Source organism: Sminthopsis crassicaudata, chromosome 2 (assembly GCF_048593235.1).
Source record: "Sminthopsis crassicaudata isolate SCR6 chromosome 2, ASM4859323v1, whole genome shotgun sequence".
Taxonomy (NCBI): domain Eukaryota; kingdom Metazoa; phylum Chordata; class Mammalia; order Dasyuromorphia; family Dasyuridae; genus Sminthopsis; species Sminthopsis crassicaudata.
This window is the reverse complement of record NC_133618.1, coordinates 510,337,307-510,360,811: the sequence shown is the minus strand read 5'-3', so window position 1 is coordinate 510,360,811 and position 23,505 is coordinate 510,337,307. Positions and strand designations below refer to the sequence as shown.

Genomic DNA, 23,505 nt, shown 5'->3' with positions numbered 1-23,505 from the left:
AGGAGACTTCAAGGTCATTGATACTTTTATACCAAGCTAGATATTAGATGTGAGGAAATAAATTTTGTATTTAATTTTTTTTTAAGTAATGGAGTTGAAAAGGAAAATATTGGATTCACCAAAGCTTTTGGGAGAACCAAATGCCATAATGGATGTAAAACACTTTGTAAATATTTAAGTGCTATAAAATGCCAGTTATTATTAACATTTTTATTATTATTATCCTTAAAGCAATATACGAATTCCAGTCACTAGTCTTCCAATCTGGCAACAACTTCATTCCTTGAGCCCTCTGCTGAGCTCTTGATACAAGGATATGTTAGTAAATGTTTAATAACTTCTGTGTAAGACAAATATATATATATACACACTTTTAAGTTTAATTGACTGTGCATGTGTGTGTATGTATGTATGTACAAGGGTAGCTGTATTATATTATGTATATATGTATACATATACAAATGAGGAAACTGAGGCAAACAGGATTAAATGACTTGCTTGGGGTCACACAGCTAGTAAATATCTGACGTCAAATTTAAAAATGAGTCTTCCTGACTCCAGGTCCAGCACTGTATCCACTATGCCACCTGGTTCCCCTGAGATATGGCAATAGAGATAGAAATGGAAATAGAGATTTTCAAAAGACCTGGATTCAAATGCTGGCTCTGCTATTTACTATCTGGATCAGTCCCTTACCTTTTCTGATCCCCAATTTCTTCACCCACAAAGTATAGCAATTAGACTAAATGTTGTCAAAGGTCCCTTCCAATTCCAAATGGTATGACTCCAGAGATGAAAGAAGTTGGCAACCTGCTATTGATCTGAATCCAGGAACAAAAGATCAATAAATCAAAGATTATCTTTCCTCTCCAGCATCTACATCATAATACCCCACATCCATCCTTATCCCCTTGTTGAGATTTCTCCTTCAAATAGTGAAGTGTGTGTCTTAAATTTATGAGGATTGGGAGAAATCAGAACTGGGGAGGAGAAGGAAGGAAAGAAGTAGCATAGATAACTAGACTCTACGACTGATTCTGATTATTCTGCTAAAAGTTTAGAAGGGGACAGAAACAACAATAATAATATTGCTTCTCTACCTTGTTGAGATTTACAAATAATTTCTTCCCTTGAGATGGCTAAAATAAATATTATTATATCTTCTTTACAGATGATGAGATGAAAGCATGATTCTTTCCAAGGATTTCCTTAGTTAATATTGGAAAGAGATCAGTCAGTTTGTACTCTGCCTAGGGCTAGCAGAAGACACAAGGAGCAGTAACATGTGTTTTTCTCAGCCAATGGCCTAAACTGTGAAGCACTTTTTTTTTTTAAGTAAGTTGATTTATCAGCACGGAACCTACTCACCAATACTTCCATGGATTTGTGATTTTAGTCAAAGGTAACACCACTTTAGAATATAACCTTGCTTGTGAAATCTTACAAGATGATAAAAAATAATGAGCATTTTAATGTCATAAAACAATGAGAAGCATTGGAGGGGAAAACAAGATTAAAGAAAGGTTGGCAAGAAATCCAACTAAACAAAGTCATCTCAAGGGTATTTGAGAATAAAAGTGGAAAGAGAACAGCAAACAAAAGAAAAATGGATTTGTCTACAATAATAAACTCTTTACCCCATCAAAGATGATGGTGCCATCATTTTGGGACTCTGATATCATGGTCCTTGATAAACTGCTGGAGCCAATAAGTATTTATTAAGCACTTACTGTATGCCAAACAGACTGCCAAGGTCTAAAAACATAAATACAAATAAATAGAAAGATAGACTTTGACATTAGGGAGCTTACATTCTAATGGAGAAAGATAACTCCTGAAAAAAAGAGAAGGGGGAAGAAAGGTGGGGGGATGTTAGAGAGAAGACAGTGGAGAGGGAAATCTAAAGATTCTAGAGTGAAGTAGAAAAAGGAATGAACCAATGGACACAGGTATGCTCAACTAGTTCAACTTAAAATGAAGATACTGTGTGGAAACAGAGGAAGTAATCACAGAGATAGTGATAGTCCTAGCTGTAAATGGCAACAGGGAACATAAAGCACTTGAACCAGGATTCAGGGAGATCTGAGTTCAAATGTGACTTAGACACTTTTTAACTGTGTGATCCTGGGCAAGTTCATTAACCTCTGTCTCTCTCAGTTTCCTCATTTGTAAATAATAATTTGTAAAAAAAAATAAAATAAAATAATTTGTTAAATAAAATAAAATAACCTGCCTCTCAGGACTGTAAAGATAAGACAATATTTGCAAAATTGTTTGCAAATTGTAAATTGTAAAGCACCATATAAATTGTTCTTGTTTGTTTGCTTATTATTATTTTTCATGGGTCATAGTGGAGAAAGTCCAGAGAATCAAGAGTGAAGCTGGAATGGGATATGGAATGAACTTGCTAAAAGACCCTATATGGCAAATTGCTTTTCCTTTAAATAGACTATTTGCTTCCCAAAAAGTTATATTGGAGTTCCTTGAGTTCTTGAATATGTCCTAAGCCCATATGTCCAAGCTTTAATATTTTGTTACCCTCCTTCACTCTAGGAATAATTTCTAAAAAGTAGGAAAGAGGAGACTCCAAACTGGAAACCAGAAGCTTGGACATGACTTCATTGACATTCGCTTTCCCTGGTTCCACAAGCCTCTTCTCACTGTCGGAACAGTGGTTCTTTTATCAGGAAAGATAGATGAACCTCAGATCCAACTAGCCGGTCAAAAATTCTGGGAAGGACAAAGGAGGCAGAAGAGGGACCATGAATCTAGCCCTATTGTCTGCACACTGGGCTTGTTCTCAGGTTCTCTGATAAAGTCCAGAAAACTGAATTCATTCCCCAACTCTTAAATGATCACCTCCAGAATATCAAAGGATCTAACATTTCCATAGAAATTTCCATAGAAACTAACTCTCCCAAAGAATATAGATAATATCCTGGATCTCTGCTGGAACCAAGAGGCAAATAGATATGGCAATTGGATCATCAAGACTCTAAAGGGGATGTTTGCCTAATGCAGGAAGCAGGCCTATCATAATATGGCTCGTCATTCTTTAAAATTAGCATTTGAAAAAGGTATTATTATTAATACCAATGAAGACATAACCTCTAGTGTCCTTGGAACACTTGGCAAATAGATAATAGTTGGCTTCTTTATAGGTAATTCCAAGAGGATTTGAACTTCCTCTTTGTCAAAAATACCTCCCCACGCTAATCCTGCCTGGGCCAGAAGACAGTATAAAGACACAGAAGCTAAGTGGATGAGACACTGACTGAAACTACTATCAGAATTCTGACTGCCGTGGAAGTCCAAGAAACAACCACCATGAAGATGACTCTTCTGCTGAGTTTGGGGCTCGTTCTAATCTCTGCCCTCCATGCCCATGGCTTAGAATATGATAAAAATGCAGATTGGAAAGAGGTACCAGAGGAAATGGGGAACCTGGGTGGATTATTTCTTTACAGATAGCTAAGAAAGTAAAGCTTCTCTCATTGATTAAGACCAGGACAAGCCTTGAAGGAGAATTGGGGGGGAGGGGGAAGATTCTTTTAAGGAGATTACAGGAGAAAAAGAAGGCTCCCATATTTGACCTGGCAGTCATAATGTCATCTCCTCTATAAAGATTTCCTTAATCTCCCCATTGACAATAATCTTTCCATCCCTTGAGCTCATAGTATCTTACATTTCTTTTCTATATTTATGTTTATTATAGTCATTTATGTTACCTATCTTATTTCCTGTACTAAAGTAAGAGCTCTTTGAGGAAAGAACTGTCATCCATCTTTGTGTAACACTTCAAAACCAGACAGTCTTTACATAGTCAAGGCTTAATAAATGCTTATTGAATGATAAATAGTGAAATGTGAATGAATTCTGTATTCTAGATTTCTGCAGATTGAGGGCAAGGATAAAAAGGGAGTTTCTTTTAAACTTTTTTTCCATCAGTTTTCAGGAGATTGGCTGTCCATTTCCTTGGCTGCAACTGATGGCGACAGGATAAAAGAAGGAGGTGACATGAAGTTTTTTATAAACAAAATAAAACCGCATGAAGATAATGTTGAATTCCACCTATTTCTTAAGTAAGTAAAGGGGAAAAAATTTCAGATACTGGTCACAGACACTCTACCTGTCACAAACATATACATGTAAAAAAAAAAAAAAAAGAAAAGAAAAACAGACACAGGGAATAAGAGTCTTTGACCTATGCATTTAGGTACGTATTTGAACTAGGATACAAAGGATCTATTCTAAAGGAGCTGAAATGGCGGAAGCGGGGTTTGAGAGTAGGAATTGTACAGAATGGAGGATTTCAGGAGGCAAAGAGTAGGGAATATAAGAGACACACAAATCTCTTAATCCTTTGATGAAGTCCAGTAAAGTCAATAAGACTAGAAAGAATCCACATTCCACCAGTTAGTGGAGACTGAAGTCTAAAATTTTTTGTTCCAAAGAATTGTTTTGTTATTGTTTGTTGTTTTTTCTATTTCAGGGAAGATGAAAAGTGTGTACCATATACAATAGTTGCTAATAAAGAAGAAAACAGTAATGTGCTATATGTGCAATGTAAGTATAAAACAAACATTCTTATGGAAGTTCATCTCCTTCCAATGACAGAAAAATATTGGAATCCAATAATTAAATCTACTCCAATTTGGTTGAACTAAATCAAAAAGAAAACTCCATGAGCCTACAAGTGAGGACTTGAGAGAGTTAGCAGGCTTAATTAGAGAATTAGAATGAAATTGAGAGATCACAGAGACTGAATCTCTCCCAAAAGTACCATTCATTTCAGGAGTTTTTAAAAAGATAACATTCATTTTTCTCCAGGGCTACTACAAAAATATTACACATAGTAAGCTATAATAAATGTTTTGAATGGAATTGAAGGAAGATAGATTATTTTACTTGGGGGTGGGGAGGACAGCGTCTGTATTCCAAGAATATTGTATTATTTGAGGGAATATGGGATTGGTTATATATATTGCTTAAGAGGTTCTATGTAATGTCATAGAAAATCAGAAGACCCAGATTCTAACCCTAACTCTGCTTTGTTATATAATGGGAAAAATCTGCAGTTGAGTTTAAATGTTGTCTCTGACACTTAGTAGATACAGTCCAGTTAGAACACTGTCTCTACAGTCAAAAGACTTTGAGTTTATATGCTCCTCCTTCAGTTTCTTAGCCCTGTATCCCTGAGCAAGTCACTTAGCCTATTAAGTAGTAGATTGAAGAAGTTGGATAAGATAGCCTTGGAGATCTTTTCTGCCTCTCAAATTGTGATCCTCAGATTTCTGGTCCTCGGTTTCCCCATCCGTGAAATAGAACTAAGAACTCCTGCAGTGGTTCTCTCCTAGGACTATTAAGTGACTTTGCAAACCATGAAGCATGATGTAATTGAATTGTTATTATTTTCAATCTTAGGGAAGTCACAACTTCTGTGTCTTCAGGTTTTCCATCTACAAGATAAGGAAGGATGATACTTTCCTTACCTATCTCCCAAAATCTTGCAAAAATCAGTAGGAATAACATGGAGTTTCATAACATTTTGAAGAGTATTGTTAATCTTTATGAAAGGGTAAAGTACAATTATTACAATTGACAAGAAATTAGTTCTGGTACTGTTACCAAGCTAGCTCAGGAAGCACCATAGTATATGCCAATTCTCTTTGTTTCTTGACTCTTTGGGAATTCTGATCTTACTCTTCTGATGATTTCACAGATGAAGGGGAAAATTCGATCTACATCCATAGCCATGATGGAAATAAAGCTTTTATCTTAATTACAAAGAACATTCAAGATGGAAAAGAGACTACGATAATAGAACTTTATGGCAAGTGTGCCCCAAATGCATTCCCTACTTCCACACCATAGCCTTCCCTTGTGATCAAAAGAAAAAGTCATAATGTAGTAGAAAAAGTTTTGAATTAGACATCAGGGCACCTGATACTCTTGGTTTTAGCTCCTGCTGAGCCTCACATTTCCTGCCTGGATCAATGTTTTCCCTCCCATAGAGTAGGGATAAAGCCCCCTGGTTGTCTACCTTTAGGGGCTGTAATGATAGATTAAGGTAAAAGATATTTTTGTAAACTACTAAGTACTGTACAAATATAACCAATTGTTGCTTTGGATCTGGGAAGGAAAGGTTTTTAACAGCACAAAAACATGCAAAAAATAACAATGATAATATCATACATTTATTCATAAACTCGCTTGCAAATGTAAGTGCTTTTCTACCTCTTTGATCTCTTTTCTTCCCCTGTGCTTGGCTGTACTCTTTGTCTTTCTGTTTTTGTTTAATTTCTTCTTTCTATTTCCCTTTTTCTTCTCCCTTTCCCTCCCCTACTAACTCTTCCTCTCACAACACAAATCTGTCTCCTTGCCTAACTTACTAGATTTTTGATTCTGACAGTTTCAGCTTTACTTATCCAAAAAAATTACCCAGGGCAGAAAGCAATGGGAGGGAAATGGAACTGATTCTAGTTAGAACATTATAAGTCATTTACTCGCAGTCATACTTATTAGAAATTGTAGTCTCCTTAAGAATTGTTTAAAAGACATTATTTTATCACCTTTCTTCTCTGACTTTTACACTACTGAATCATTATAAATAACACACCCAATGCTAGGGCATATTGTAGCTCTAGCTTCCTCAAAGATGCTTCATGAGTCATTCAGATCTAAAATTACAATTCTAACTTTTTCCTCCTCTTTTCATATGGGAAGCCATCCCCTTCTGATTTATTCAAAAGGATTATTGAGATAAACTCCACAGTCACATTCTCATTCTTCACCCCAATTCTAGGAAGGACCACTGATGTAAGTGAAAAAATGATAGCAAAGTATGAAAAAGCTTGCAAACTTTCTGGAATCCCTAAGGATAATATCATTGACATGACTAAAGATGGTAAGTTTTGTTTACTTTTCTGTCCCCTTTTCTTCCTTGACTAGAAAGAGGAATTTCATAGGATAAAAATGAAAGACTGGACTAAATTGTTTCTCTTCTAGCTCAATATCTATAAGGATAAATCCTATGACAATGCAATTCAAAAGCCCTTGTCCTAACTCAGAAAGCATTGTATTCTTGTCTGAGTCGTGGTGTTTAATGATCATTCATATCTGCTGTTTTACTCCACAGATGAATGCTACAGAAATAAGGAATAGTAAAGTTATTTCCAGCCTACAGGTTTGTAATTTCTGACTTTGGGTCTGTAGAGTGGGATTTTGTGTCCTGAGGTCCAGCTTTGTGATTGGTGGATAGCTGTGAAGCATGAATGGGATACCCCATTAAATCATCCAGTGAACATCCAGGGGAGGAGTCTTTCTCACCAGGAACACTTGATGGGTTTGGGGAAAGTATTGAGTGTGTCCTGAACACTGTCCCTTACTCCTTCACTCACCTACTTCTATCCCCCAGTGTCTTCCCATTCTTTCCCCTGGTCTTTACCTTTAGTAGTAATTCAGTGCCTTATAGAGTATCCATTATGTGTCCAACAATGTATTAAAACAGCAAGATTCCTCTCCCCAAAGAGCTTATAATCTGATAAGGAAGATGAGACACAAGGAAAAAACGTAGGAGACATATAACATAGATGAATATAAGGAGACAGCATCAGCAATTACAAAGAAATATTTAGAGACCAAGAGAGTTAATCAAAGAAAGTTCCCTGGAGAAATGAAATTTGAAGGAAGAGAGGCCTATAGTTGGAGAAGGTAGTATTCAAACAAATTCAGTAGTGAGGCAGAAAAGTCAAAAGTAGCATTTTATCTCTTTATTTCAGGGCTCATTGTTTCCCTGGTCACCTCCCTGGATCACTTTTCCCACACATATGTAGGCAGACAATGTTACAGCTAAGCATACTTAGTCAAATGGAAAACTTATTGGGAGAAAGGACAGGGACAGGAGGTGGAGTTGGATAGTACAATCAGAAAAACAAGGCATTTTTTTAAAAGTAGGATCTTCCCCTTTAGGCACTTTTCCAAAGTAGAAAGGTAACAGCAAAGGCCTAAGTCTCTGGAAACCTCCCAGTTAATTGTCTCTAGAGAAAAATCAGTTGGCTAGCTTTGGAGATAATACACCTACCACCACACACACAATTTCTCCAGGTTTTTTCTGTCTGACAATGATTGACAGTCTTTGTCCTAGACTGGATTGACATAATCCTACTTAAACTCACTCCCTTAAACTCCTGTTTTGTTTTTAGTTTTTCCCTCCATACTTACCTTTTAATAGTGATCAGAGCACTGAATTTGGAGTCAAAGAGACCTTAATTCCAGTCTCACTACTAAAACTTATAAGTTATATGACCATGAACAAGTCAATTAACCTCTCTGAGCTATTTTGCCATCTAAAATACAGGCATAAAGATATATTTTGTATCAACTTCCCAGGATTGTTTTGAGGATCAAATGAGATTTTGCATGCAAAACACTTGGAAAAATTTAAATCGCCATATAAATGTCAGTTATTGTTATAACTGAGACGCCTGATGACTAATTCACTATCACTCTCCACAGTAAAACCCAAGATGTACTTCTCTGATCTGCTGGACTTCACCTTGGCTTCAGAAAAATCATCTATTAGTCCACAGATAATCAAATCATCTATATGACTTCTAGTATCTCACTCTTCTTCCTCAGTCATCCATCCTTTTGTGTCTACGCTGGTTCCTGGATGATACTTTTTCCTATATATGCTCAATAAATGATTTAATTTATTTTATGTGTGTCCTTGGAGTTTAAAAGAACTAGAAGTAAGGGGAGGTATTATAAAAGAAGGGGTATCAAAAGGTAGAAGAGTGGTTGCATTTCTCTCCTGATGTGATCACAACGGTCTATATTGCTAAGCTTTAAATATCTTGAGGTTTACAAAGCACTTTCCTTGTAAGGCAAGTAGTGAAAGTAACATCAGGTGAGGAAATTGAGGCCAAAAAAAAAAAAAAGTGTTATAGTTTATAGAGAGGAGAGGGGAGGAGAAGAGAGGGGAGGGGAGGAGAGGGAAAGAGAAAGAAGGGAAGAAAGAAAATTATCTAATGTCCAGGAGAGGGCAGCATATCCTAGCATAACCAGGAAAATTCTAAGGAAAATCAAAATCCCTTACTGGCAAGAATTAGACAAACACTTAAGTTTTTAGAGTTGAAAAGAACTTTTAAAAATCATCTAATCCAGCTTGCTGATTTTACACAAAGGGAAACTGAGAGCCAGAACTGGAAAGGGACTTCTCTAAGGAAATAAGAGTGGCAGAGAAGAAAACAAAGAGTATGGGCTTGAATGTTCTTTCTTCTACATTGAACTGGTCCTACATACTGTAACCTTTCTTAAATGAGGAGCAGAGAAAGAAAGAGAATAAATATTTATGCTTCACATAAAAGATCCAGAACACTCTTGTATTTTTGAAAGAGGACACATTAAGTACATAATTCTCAGCTGTTCCTCTTTCACAGAAATTTCTCACAAACATGTTCAAGAAGTCTGGCTCTGTGAAAGTACCTTGAAATATCCTAGAAAAATTATTGTGATAAACTCAAGGATTCTTCTTTATTCCCTGTTTCTCCTCTCCCAAATTGTACCATATCTTGAATTCTGATTATCTTATTAGACTACACAATTTGCTCATAAGAAACAATATTATTTGGGGGAAATATGATCAGAAAAGAACATATGATTTTGTCACAAAACAAGAATGACCACCCAAGTGACACATTGATATCTACAAGATTTTGGACAATCTCTGTGGTATATTAGGCCTTGATCCAAATGCCACCTGTGCAATGAAATTAATGTGTGACCATAGGAAATTAGGTATCCCTGACCTTCCATTTCTTCCCCTCTAAAATAGGCATAATAAAATTTGAACTACTTACCTCCTAGAGTTGTTGAAATAGTGCTATGGATACTTTAAAGTACTATATAAAATAAAATAAAGTACTATATAAAATAAAAGTGTTGTTATAATAAGAGAAACTGAGGAAGAATTCCAGTGCTTTGGGAGATTTTATGGAAAGAGATGGACAATAATTAGATACGCATGAGGGATTGAATCTTCATTGGTAGAGAGAATATATACCTATATCAATGATTCAATTAATCAATAACCTTTATTTTGCACCTACTATGTGCCCAATACTGTACTAATTGCTGGGGATGGAAAAAGAGGCAAAAGACAGTACGCTGTCCTCAATGAGGACATCATGAGGGAATCATCAAGCAAAAAATATATACAATCTATATATAGAAAAAATAGGAAAAAATTAAAATAGGGAAGGCAAAAGAATTAAGGGGACTTAGAAAAGCCTTTTTGTTGAAAACAGAAATTGAAATGGAACTTGAAGGCCAGGGAAGGTAGTGGGTCAAGGTGAAGAGAAAGTACATTGCAGGCATTGGGAACAATCAGTTAAAATGTTTGGAGTCAAGATATGGAGTATCTTGTTGGAGAAAACTTAAGGAGACCACTGTCACTGAAAAGAAAAGCATATGATAAAAAGAGAATAAGTATAAGAAGACTAGAAAGGTAGGAGATGGGGCTAGACTATGAAGGGATTTGAACACCAAATAGAGGTGCTCCTGGAAGCAATAGGTAGCTGCTAGAATTTATCGGAGGATGGAGAAAGAGTCACATGGACCTGTACTTTATTTTTTAAAGTTATTTTAATATTCAATTTTTTTTCATTTTGAGTTCCAATTTACCTGCCTCCAGTTGCTGCTTTTCCCACCTATTTAGAAAGTAAGCACTATGATATAAATTATACATGTGAAATCATATAAAACATTTTCACATTAGTCATGTTGCAAAAAAAAGAATAAAAATAAAGCGAAAAATTATTATGTCTATTACATAATAATTATTATTATATTATTTATTATTTAATAAGGTAAAATAATAGAGATGGCAATCTATTGAAGGAGACAGGATAGGATGAACTCCCTAGTACAATGAAGGGATGGAAATTGAGAAGATATAGGAATTCGTGCCTTTTTATTCCTTTACTCCCCAAGCATCTCTTCCTACCTAATGTTCAACAGACTTGTAGGCAATGTGGTCCAGTATCCCTAGAAGAAAAAAAATTGAAGTCTGACCTAGTTTCTACTGCTCTCAGGATGTCTTTGTTAATGTCAAGCCTTTCAGGGTCATAGTTATTCCATCTATAAAATGTCAATGACAAATCCTTCTCTGGATACTTTATAGGACAGTTAAGAAGAACATAAAGGACTTGCTTGACATTTAACTAAAACAGCTTAAATAATTGTTTTTAATTTTTTTTTCTTTTTTAAAAATATCATCTAGTATAAAGCAAAATAAAAGACCTTGAGAAAGGTGGGGAAAGGGAAAAGTTAAACACAGGAAGAAGTATGAGTCACTAAGAACACTATCTTTACTTAGGTCCGGTATTTGTTCATGCCTAAGTGTTTATATATTTCTTGGTGAATGTAGTTAATCTGAGTAAATTTGATTGCTGTGAGGAATGTCATTTCTCAACTGGAGGCCAGAACAACTCATTCATTCACTTTAAGGAGAGAAGACATAACTGATGAGCTTGAAATGTAGAAAGAATAAATCCCCATAGTAGGAGAAGGAGTGAAGTATTGAGGAACTGGGAGAATAATGATCCACATATTCTGAAACTTAAGGGCCTTTAGCTTTTCTAGCAGCTGTCCCAGGCCCAAGGCAACGGGGAAGGAAGAAGAGGCAGGTGTACACTATTTAGGGCCATGACAAGCCCTAGCATGTGAAAGATGTCTCAACATAATTTCAGGGTTTTACTGACTTTTGTTAGAAGAGAAAGATTTATATAACAAGCCTACTGATTAAAATAAAATGAAAGAAGTAAAAAGAAATCAGAAACTATCCTATCACTTTTTTCAAGATCTAAAGATCATGAAAAATATCTACTATTGAAGATCACAGATTTAGTGGTAGGCTGGACTTTAGAGAATCAATTGTCCAATTTTCAGAATGACCACTGCTTTTTACACATTACTAGCAAATCACTGTACCTACTCTCTTCCACCCAACATATACTTTATAGTTAGGGAAACCTAGAACAAGGGAAATCAAATTGCTTCCCCAAGATCACATAGGTAGTAAATAACAGGCCCAGGTTTTGGATCAAAGTCCTTGAACTTTAAGATTTCTCTATACTCAGCCGCAGTTCTTCAAAAGGGAAAAGGTTTGAAGTTTGTGGGTATGGAACAAAAAGAAGTAAGAAAAGCATCCGAAGCTTTTCTCTTCTCCAACCACAATGACTCCCCATCAGAGACATGAACAAGAGCCACCACTGGAGAAAAATTACCAATAAAATAAAATTATATTTCATCAAGAACAGCCCAGTTATTGCAAGGTGTTGAAACCTAAATCCAAAAGAGTCAGAATGATGCCCCAGGAAGATGACCAGCTTTGATGAATTATATTTACAGGAGGAACTGTATGCCCTATCATGCTGAGTCTGTTATTAATACTTATATTCCATCAGTAGGGAAGGATCATTTTCACATGATTCCCAAACTCTCCATTTTATAAATTCAGCTGTTCTAAAGTTATAGGTTTCACCCTTTATGATTGATTGTGGAAAAAAAGGAAAGAGATAAGGACATAGATGGAAAGACAAACATTGGGGAAGGAAGAAAGAGATGGGAAAATGAAGATAGAGACTAGAAAGTGAGGTTCCAAAAGAGAAGCAAAAATTGAGGTAGTCAAAAAAAATGAGAAAAACAGAAATAATGCAATTGAGCTTAAAACTAAGCTTGTTTCTTCTTTATTACAAGTGAATGCTCTAGGTGTTGAGGGACATAATTGTACTAAAAGCAAGAAACATCAATATAAATCTAAAAATAAATTGTTAGTTAAGCATTTACTTGTTCCCATTGTATACTCCAAACTCTACTTTGAAGGGTATAAGAGAAGAGAAAAACATAAGATCAAAGGTTCACAGAGAACTGAAAGGCACTTGGGAAGCCATCTGTTACTCCCTTTCACTTTATAGATAAGGAAACTAAAACCAAGGGAAGGTAAATTACTTGCACAAGTGACACAAAATGAATGTCAAAGGCAGTATTTAAATACCTGTTCTTCTGATCCAAGAGCCATTATTTTTTCCACTGGACCATAAAGCTTATACCTGACTATAAGGAGCCTAAGCTACCTTTTGGGGCTTAGTTTACCTACCTATCAAATATGGGATTGCAACTAAATGGGTACCTCCAAGACCTTTTCTGCTTAAGGTTTCTGAATCCATGCACTAGCTAGAACATTATTATATATTCTAAGCCATTTTCAGCTCCAAATAGATTCCTTTTCACTTGCTGATGCTTCTTTATAAATTCCAAGTTCATTAACAATCCATATCTTCTTCCTCTATCTCCTTCTTCCTCCTCCTCTCCTCTCCCCATTTTGAGCTCCCCAAGTTTAAGAATCTTATTTCTTGCTTCACAGAATGTCAGTCATAAGGGAAATTGAGAGGCAGTGTGACACAGAGGGTAGAGTATTGGACATAAAGTCAAGAAGAATTGAGTTCAAATCCCAAACCTGACACAATAGATCTAGTTCAAGATTAGATGCCCACAAACAGGTCTTTAAGAGAATGACTTGTAAATTATCAATCTATATCAGTGGAACGAGTTTCCATAGTGGAAACTCTATATTTTTTATTGTGCCACAGTTCCCTTTAATTGTCTTGCCTCAGTTTCCCTAATTGTCCTGCCTCAGAACAATCCCTTACTTATTCTTCCTCATTCCCCCTGGTTGTAACACCACCCTTCCCTCTTAATCATTAGAATTGATATAATTTAGGGCTGGCTATGCTAAGATTATAAACTGTATATGTTTGATCCAGATAAGGAGAAAGTCCTTCTATATTATACATCATGACCCTAGCCCTTCTTTATTTATCAGAATGTCCATTGCCTCCCCCACTTCTGTCATTGTTCTTCTTGATTCCAACTTATCAGAATGTTTGGTGCCTTCCCCTATCCTGTCAGAACTGGATCAATGGTGCTTTTACACTGCCCCTGCCTCAGTCTACCCCGGTTGCTTGGAACCACATGTATATATAAACTTCATGGGAAGCACACATTAGCTGCTAGATGCTGGATTTTTGGAAACAAAAGTCTCATTCAGCCCTAGGACCAAACCATGGAACCATTTGGTCCCAGCACAATCTCTCCCTCTCAAATAAAATATTAAAAACTCTCTAATCTCTATCTTGCCTCAGTTTCTCCAGCATTATATGATTAAAGCATACACACAAACACATACACACATAAAACACACACACACAGCCTTAGATATCTAATGCTCCTTATTTTATAAGAGGGAAACTGAGACACAAAAATATTAAGTGACTTGTACATGGTTACCTAGAGAATAACTAGTAGAGCTAGAATTCAAATCCAGATCCCCTGACTTCAAAATCAGTGATCTGTCCACTATACTATAATGCATCACCCCTGTTCTACAATACCTAATAATGCATTGAAATGGTGACTTGTACATGGGTAAATAAAGGAAAATCCCCTTTCCCAGTGGTCAAGGACATGCTCTATATCTGATCTAGCTATTAGAGAAAGAAGAGATTAGATTGCTGACATGGCTTTCTTTCCCTCCCACAGAAATGACAGAACTCCAACAGAAATTCCATCTTCTGTCTTCACAGAAACAGTCACTTCAGAGAAATTAGCAATGATTGAATTCATCAGGACTGACTGACCAAAGACAAGCAGTCTAATGATTCCTTTAAGTAGGTTGGATTTCTTTTTATTTAATCAGACTCAGATAGAATAAGAGTCTACTTTCTCAGTTCCCCTGATTCCAAGAGCCAAGCCTTTGGGTGGCACAGTGAATGGAACATTGGGCCTGAAGTCAAGAAGACCTAAGTTCGACTCCAGTCTCAGACACCTACTAGCTCTGTGTGACCCTGGGAAAGTCACCTAACTTCTGTTTGCCTCAGTGTTCTCATCTGTAAAATGGAGATACAAATAGTACTTTCCTACCAGGTTGCTGTGAGAATCAACAAGCTAAAAATTGTGAAGCACTGAACATGGTATCTAGCAAACAGTAAGCACTATATAAATGTTGTTGTTGTTACTAGCTGCATGACTCTGGGCAAATGATTTAATCTCTGTGTGTTTGTTTCCTTAACTATAAAATGGGAACAATAATAGCATCTACCTCACAGGGATGTTGGAAGGATCAACTGAGATATTTATTAAGCACTTAGCATAGTACAGAGCACAAAGCAGTTGCTTAATAACTGTTTATCCTCCCTGATTTCTCTTCGCAGTTCTGTCCTTTAGTATTATGCAGATCTATGATTGGAAAATCACAGATCCATTGGCAAGAGTCAATCGAATATAAATTCTTTTGATTGAGACTATTGTTTTCTTTGTTCCTTTAGGTGATTATGAAGGGGAAGAGAAATAGAATTTTATGGGTGTGTTCATATTTGTATTCCTTATTCTTACGCACAATGTCTAGCACATTGTGGAAATTTAATAACTGAATAAATGAACCATAATTAATCAAATCATGTATAGAGCCTGAACCCTGGAATGAAGGTTTTTAAAGCAAAATGTCTTGCTAATGTATAACAGAAAATTCTCTGGGAGAGAAAAGAGGGAGGGTTTTATTTAGAAATGAAAATCACATAAAAACAAGATATTAATAAATTTCTGAAAGAAAAAAAATTATCTTCTGAGCACTTTGAAGTGCATGATATGAATATACCTTACTTATAGTTTAGTTCATCTATAGTTTAGCAAATATTTTGATGCCCTGTCTCCCACTCTTCTTGTGGGGAATGTGGAGAGATATAATGACACAATAATGCAATCAGAGATAGAGATATGAATTAAAATAGCAATTTTACTTGGAATAATCTCAAAATCCATATCTATCTTTTGAAGTCCCTCATTTCCTATAAGAATGAATCCAGATCCCACATTCTCCATGAGAAACTTTCTCATACATCTTTGGGTGAAAGCAATCTCTTTAGAGTCATATTTCCTGTTGACCATTGCCTGAATCGTCTCTCTAAACTTTTTGAATTCTTTCCTAAGCCCAGGTCTTCTGACTGGACACCCCAAGATCTGTGCTGACCTATAACTAAAAGCTCATCACCATGTTTTATTAATCATGCAGATCCCTTCCCCAGTGATGGGAGACACGGCCCCTGAGGACCAATCTACCTTCAGTTCACACATTTACAATCACAAAAGAATAGAAAGATTGACTTGTTGTTACTAATCATCTGGGCCATTACATTATTATGAGGTGCATCCAGTTTGTGCAGGGGGGGGAGTGGATAAAGAAACCTGAAACTCCTGCGGAGCCTCAAACAGCAGTGGATCTGGTCGTAGTGGGCAAATTCCTTTCTCTAACTATTCCAGGACCTTGGGGAGTCTTCTAACTCGAAGTTGGAAGTGTGAAACAACTGGCATTCCAGCACAAACTCTTGTGGCTAGGCCCCCTCTCCAGAAGCTGGGATGGCGTTCCTATTTTGGGATTCTGTTTTCTTCTATAAAAGGCGAACAGACTCCCATCAGTAGTACTAGCCGATCCAAGCTCATTTCTTTGCTCTTTGCTGTAAGCGGTGTCTGGGAGAGCTTGAGATGGGGGTGCTAAAAGGGTGAGTACTGGAAACTTAAATGCAGATGAGAGAAAGAAATTATACCTTTATTATTCAGGCTTTAGCTCTATCCTAATCTTTCTTCTGCCTCTGCAGTGGAATAGGTGGCTCTTGGAGTCCAGACTGTTTCATATTACCTTGATATCAGATTTAGTACTAGAAGGGAACTTAAAGCTTATCTAATAAGTTGTTTAGAGACAGTGCTGCAGAGAGGTCAGAATACTAACCTTGGAGTCAGAAAGATCTCAACCCTGATATTTCCTAGCTAGATGATCATGAACAAGTCAGTGAGTTTTTGTTTTCTCAGCTGGGAAATGGGATAATGATGCCCCCATGCTCCACATCTCATGATTGTGTGTGTTTCTAATGGGATAATGTGTGGGAAGTGCTCTCCAAAATGTAAAGCACTATATATACTACTTTGATGAAACCCATCATTTTTATGTGAGAAAAGTGAAATGTGGAGTGATTTACCCTCATATAGTTAGACTTCCCCATTCCTATTGTCTTCTAATTTAAATTCAGCAACTCAATGAATCCAAAATTTCCAAGGACCTAAAAATTCTGACCCTTTTTTCTGAGGCAAAAATAGTTAAAGGGACTAGAATAATTCAAAAAGACAAGAAAAACAGAAGCTCTCTCCTATCCCTATCCTCCCCTCCCCCCCAAAAAAAATGCCTAAAGCACCTGAAAGTGCCATATGAATATAAATTACCTAAAGTCTATTTCTATAAAACTATTAGAAGCATAAATATATTAAATATTCTCTGACACAACAAATCATATAGATGATGGAACTGGATTTTTCACTCTATTTTTGCTGTGGGAGTTGTAGATGGAACCAGAGCAATTGTTCTTTCCCAGCCCCTCTCACAACAGTCAGGGGCCCACTTCATTCCATTAGACTTGTGAGAAAATGGCATGTTGTCTGTTTGCTACAGGGAGCAACAACCAGCACAAGAAACACAGCTCCCTCAGAAGATACAGCAAGGGACAACCCAGATTGGCCAACAGATGGATCTGCTGTTTGCTGGTAGGATTTTCTGTCTAATGCACATTTTAAATTGTACATAAACTTTAGAGACCTTAGAATAAGCCCACAGTCGCCAATGGGTTATTTGCAAACACCTAGATTATATATAAGAATACCGTATTTATTGTTTCTTCACTTCAAATATTTCCTTTAATAATCCAGTACAGAGATAGCAAATAGAGTAAATCCTTCTCTGTAGGTTACCCAGTAAAAATGTATAATATGATTCATCAAGCATATTTACTCCTTTGAATTTAAGTTTTCCTTAATCTTAAAGCCTTCCTTCCAAAACTACCCTCCTTGTATCATTGTTTACATGATGTTTCCCTATTAAACTATTCAGAGCTCTTACCCTTAAAATCCAACTCAAAGACCAATGCTGCTTATTGATGTGAAATCACATTCCTCATTGAACAATGGTCACATTTCTGAAGCATCTATCTTATTTCCCTTGCAACTATAGGAGTTGTCAGATTTGCTCAACCCTATTGGCTATCCTGTGAGAACCTAAAAAATTCTTAGTAAATATTCACTAAAAAGGGTGTTCTTTGGTTTTCATTTGGAGAATACTTTGAGAGGTTGACTTTTTATTGTCCCAGAAAAATTAAAACATTTGTAGGGGAATTATCCTTTAGCCATCCTTTGGACAGAAGTATTTTTCTTGATACTTAAAAAAGAAGAAGAAATTCAACTGAGCAGAAATTTTAGTTCTCATTATTGTTGTTATGGATGATTCTGATGATAATGGCAATAATAATGTTCATAATTCTATCCTAAATAGTTGAAAATTTCTTCATGAACCATTCAGAGTAGGTAACAATAATAATGATACTTGATAATAACAATAATAATGTCACATAATAATAACACCCAATAATAACAATAACAATTATACATTTATGTAGCACTTTAAGGTTCCAGAGCACTTTCCCTACAACATCATTGTTAGAAAAGTATTTGCATGTGTTACATTTCCTGTTTGACAGATAAGGAAATTGAAGTTCAGTAAGAATGTTACTTGACCATAATTGCAAGGTTTAGTATAGAAGTATCTGTTGGCAGTTAAAATAGTAGACCTCAGGAGATAAGCTTTTTGGTAAAAGGAATAAAGCTGGACTTGAAAAAGGGCGACCTAGATTCAAATTCCAAATCTAATCTAGACTATGTGTAAGTAAGGCATGATCTTTCAGAGATTATTTCCTTATCTGCAAAATAAGGGGGAAAACATTGATACCATTATCTCAGAGCATTATTTTGAGAAAGAATTTGGGAAAATATAATGGACAAAGAGAGCTATTATAATTTGGGGATATTACTTTGGCAGTTGAGTAGATGGTATAGAGAAAGAAGTGACTGGGACAGGCAGACCAAAGAAACTATTGCAATAGTCCAGTTATTAGGACGTGAAATTGGCTGGTGGTTCTGTGAAAGGAGAAAAGGAGATGGGAGAGAGAGAGATGCCATGAGGATAGAGCTGAAAGGACTCGTCTTCTGTTTTGAATATGACTTCAATACCTAAAGCCCAGCTGTCTCTGTAGAACTGAAAAGAGTGACCTCAGAGGACAATGGAGAAGTGTATGGTGATGTGAACAGGATGAACCAGAGAATGAATAAGAAATTTCAAAGGGTAGGAGTAAAGGACATCATCAGGGTTATATGTGATAGAAGATGAGCTGATTATAAGACAAGGATATAAAATATTTTTCAATGTCAGAGAAAAATGAAGGGACTTCCAGAATATTGATTGGACTCCCATGGACCAAAGCTGAGCAGCCTGGGCAGAAACGAATAAGTTGTGATCTGTATTATTGGAGGAGATATCTTCATTGATGAGATCATAGATTCATTAGAGTATTTGAATATTATCCTTTGAAACTTTTCCTGAAGATTTTTTTTCTCTTACAGTAAATTAAGTGTGAATGAATCTCTTTAATTTGGAAAGCAGACGTTTCCTCTTGTAGCATAAGAGAGAGCTCTGCATTTAGAATAAGAGGGATTGGACTCAACTCCCAGTTCTCTCCCATACTTATAAGCGACTTTAGGTATTTGTTTCCTCATAAGTCAAATGAGAAAGTTGTGCTAGATGTCCTTTTTTTTTTTTAAGTTTAGTTTATAGTCTATGATCCCATATTCTGTTTTGTTTTGTTTTAATCAGATTTTAAAAGACTTTAAAAGCTACATAGGACTTGGAGAGAAATTGGGTATAACATACCTCAACAATCAACTAATTCAGTATTAGTAAATTCTCTGTGTTTGTTTGATGGGTTAAGGAATCAGTAAAGCAATTGTTTTCCTATCTTGATACCTTTGCAAAGGTCACTCCCCTCCCACCATCATGTCTGGAATACACTCCTTCTTCAATTCTACCTCTGAATCCCTGTGTTCTTTCCAAACTCATTTGCCCTTAGGGGGAAGGGCTATTCTTTTTATCTCCATTGCCTGCAATAGAGTAAGCACTAAATAAAAATTTACTAATTGACTAAAGTAAACAATAATAGACTCTCTCATTCTACATCACCCCTTTACTTTTTTCTCCCTGTATTCCATTAATACAATTACCCTTTTTATTTCCAGTTGGAGGATGTCATTTGGCTAGTGATATCATCAGCGGAGTGGAGTGTTACAACCCACTGTCCCATGAATGGAAATTGCTGGGTCCTTCATGCAAGCACCGATGTGGTACAGGGGTGGCTGCCTTGAATGGCTGTATTTATGCAGTTGGGGGTTATGATGGAACTACTTGCCTTAGCAGTGTGGAAAGGTAATGAGCTCCTCTGTGGATGTGGAAAAAGAAGAGAAAGAAATGTGTGGATTTTGTTTTATATGTTTTTGCTAATATAGCTCATTGGTCTGTTGGTCTCTAACTCATTGTTGTCAATCTTAGCTTACAAATCAAACTCAACCCTGGCTGTCACATGTAATTTGACTAGCCAAGAGAAAACTCCCCAGCCTCAAACAGAAACCTTTCACACCAGAAAAAATGTGAAATTGACAACCTAATCTAAATTTTGAGTCACACATTCTTGAAATAGTGACACAGAAAACTCTCAAGTTATCAGGTTCTCAAGACAGGGAAGAAGACAAGTTATTCTAGCCTTTATCTACCAAAGGGTTCAAAGGTCCAATGATATACCTTCTTGAATTACTGGGAAAGAGAGTTTTGAGAGGTTCCAGAATGGAATAGAGATGGATACCAATTGTAGTTTTGTATCAGAAAGAAGTACCTGGCACAGTCAAGACAAGCAAGTTAACCATAACTGTATTTTATGCTTCTTAGCAAATGTGGGGCAGGAAGATGAAAATAAAGGGAATTAGAGGAAAGTAAGTAGGTTTAAAATAGATACTGGTCCTTTTTAATACCAACCACAATTAATTTTAAGTCTTGAAAATAAGACTATTAAAATTATTCTTCACACTAGATATATGATCATATACATTTAGAGATAAAAGGAATACCAGAGAGTATCAACCCTTCCATTTTAAAGAGAAAAAAACTGAGGCCCAAAGAATGAAAGTGACATGTCCAAAATCACACATGTAACAAATAACAAAGATGAGATGTGAATCCAAATCTCCCCAACTCCAAACCTACATTACATTCCTCTCAGAGTCAGATTTTCCTTCCCCGTTGTTCACATGGGTGTAATCTAATCTCTAAATCTCATTAAAATTGCTGCTAAGCATTTATTTAAAATATATCTAGCAATGCATACAGATTCTGAGATGGAGGAGAGGGAGAAGAGTGATTATGGAGGCTAAAAGATGGATTTTCCCTGAGCATCATTAAATAAGGTAACAGGCATTCATTATCTGTTATTATGGGACTGTCAATCATGTTTAAGAAATATTTCCCAGTGACTACTATGTGCAAGAAGATATAGGAAAATCATATGTTAAACCTAGCTAGACATATGACCCATAGAAAAGGAATCAAATGCTCTAAATCTTTCTCGTGAAGACTGACATCATCATGATCATATTCATTATAACTTGCATTTATATAGAGCCTACCAAATGCCAGGCACTGTATGTGTTAAGCACTTTACATACATTGTCTCAATTGATTCTCACAATGTTGGTGCTGCTTACATTTTACAGTTGAGAAAACTGGGCACACAAAGGTTAATGATTTGTTCACAGTCATACAGGTTGGAGATGACCTAACATCTTCAATCCACTGAGCCACCTCTCTGCCTTTAATAGCCCTAATAACAGCTCTGATGAATAGTTGCCATTTTTAATTAAAATATCACTTCATTCTGTTATGTTTGAGAACTCTAGTTTAGCAGAAACTTATTCCAAGAAGGAATGACATTTTAGGAAGGCAATCTTTCTGTGGCATTTTAAAATCCCATATGCTTTAAATGCTGCTGATTTGAGGTCTTCTTTCATTATCATAAACTAGTTTGTGTTTCATAAGCACTCTTAGCTTTAACTAGATGTTTGCAAGTGTGTGTGGCTAGTTATAAGCAGACCTAGTGAAAGAATGTGGATGGCTGTGTCAACCATCCTGCTGCTAGAGAATCAATTCAAAGAGAATATCCTACTGATGATGGTTTAGAAAGGCTATTTTTCTTTCGAATGTATGTAAACACACTTTGAAAACTGTAAAGGACAACATGATATCATTGTTGATTTTAGCCTCTCCTCTGATGCATGCTTGTGGGTTATTTGGAAAGAAATTAAAACAAACACCAGCATTTATTAAACACCTGCTATGTTCAAAAGACCCAATCGTTACTGGAGATACAGGAATAGGTCCAACACATCTCAAGGAATTTATAGTATAATGAAAAGAACAAACACACAAATAACTATGATTCAAGGGATAGTGAAATAAATGCAACAGGAAGATTTAGTCAAAGTATTCACAGAAATTTAAAGTTAGAGACATAATTTTCAATGGGCTTAGGAAAAAGGTATGGGAGAGTCAAGAAAAACATGGTGTCATAATTAGACCCTTAAGGAAGGGATTAACTTCAAAAAAAAGTCCACTTCTGCTGTAATGTAGAGTGCAAAATATATGAAAGGGGAAGTAAAGTGTTACAGTGGAACATGTGCCAGACAGGAAAACTTAGACCTTTTTAGGTCTTAGTTTTCTCAACAATAAAACGAGTGAGATGACCTCTCAGGTATCTTTTGGTTCCAAATCTATGATACTATGAATATTATGTAACAGGTAAATTGAAGACAAATTCCTTGAATAACTCAATTGGAATTTTATTTTTTATTCAGGAGCCCAGAGAGCTATGTCCTGCTTGTTTGTTTTTTTCTTGGTATTTATTTGATAAATCTTATTTTGCTATCACTTTTCTCCACCTCTCTCTAACATCTCCATTTCTACTGAGGGTATCACAATCTTAGACATCCAGATTTGAAATCTTAGAGTCACTTTCAACCCTCCCAAGTCCTTATTCCTCATATGCAAAATAGAGAGCCAAGTCTTGTGGATTCTGTTTCTATAATATCTCTGACATTCATACCCTTCTTTCCACTTACAGTCATTTCCTAAGTGCAGATGGTCATTATCTTTCATATATACTATTGAAATAACCTTATAATGGGTCTCCGTGATTTAAGCCTTTCTCTTCTTTAAATCAACAGCTGCCAAATTAAAATTCCTAAAACACAAGACAGATCCTGCCACTCCCCAGCAGAATGCATGAAAGAGAATAATGCTCAAGAAACCTAGAAAGGGAGACTGGAACTATATTGTGAAGGTTTTTAAAATACTAAATGAGGGGAGAATTCTGGGAAGGTGGCAGGGTAGGTTGGTAAATTTCAAGCTCTCCTGACTTCTCCCACAAATAGAACAAATTTGTGCATCAGGGTAAACATAGACTGGTGAAAAAT

At 36.1% G+C, this 23,505-nt stretch overlaps 2 protein-coding genes across 2 annotated transcripts in view; both read left to right on the top strand.

The window, feature by feature from the left end:
- Positions 1 to 3,327: 3,327 nt before the first annotated feature.
- Positions 3,328 to 7,164, top strand: LCN9 (lipocalin 9). The gene is made up of 6 exons (XM_074285192.1): positions 3,328 to 3,423; positions 3,949 to 4,082; positions 4,493 to 4,566; positions 5,723 to 5,837; positions 6,810 to 6,907; positions 7,139 to 7,164. Exons 1-6 carry the CDS (start codon positions 3,328 to 3,330, stop codon positions 7,162 to 7,164), a joined length of 543 nt encoding a protein of 180 aa, XP_074141293.1.
- Positions 7,165 to 16,526: 9,362 nt separating this feature from the next.
- LOC141553653 (uncharacterized) overlaps positions 16,527 to 23,505 on the top strand; it is a 29,199-nt gene continuing 22,220 nt past the window's right edge. The window contains exons 1-3 of the mRNA XM_074285191.1: positions 16,527 to 16,619; positions 17,561 to 17,652; positions 20,227 to 20,413. Coding sequence (XP_074141292.1) covers positions 16,603 to 16,619; positions 17,561 to 17,652; positions 20,227 to 20,413 — 296 coding nt within the window. The 5' untranslated portion in view covers positions 16,527 to 16,602. The remainder of the gene's footprint in view (positions 16,620 to 17,560; positions 17,653 to 20,226; positions 20,414 to 23,505) is intronic.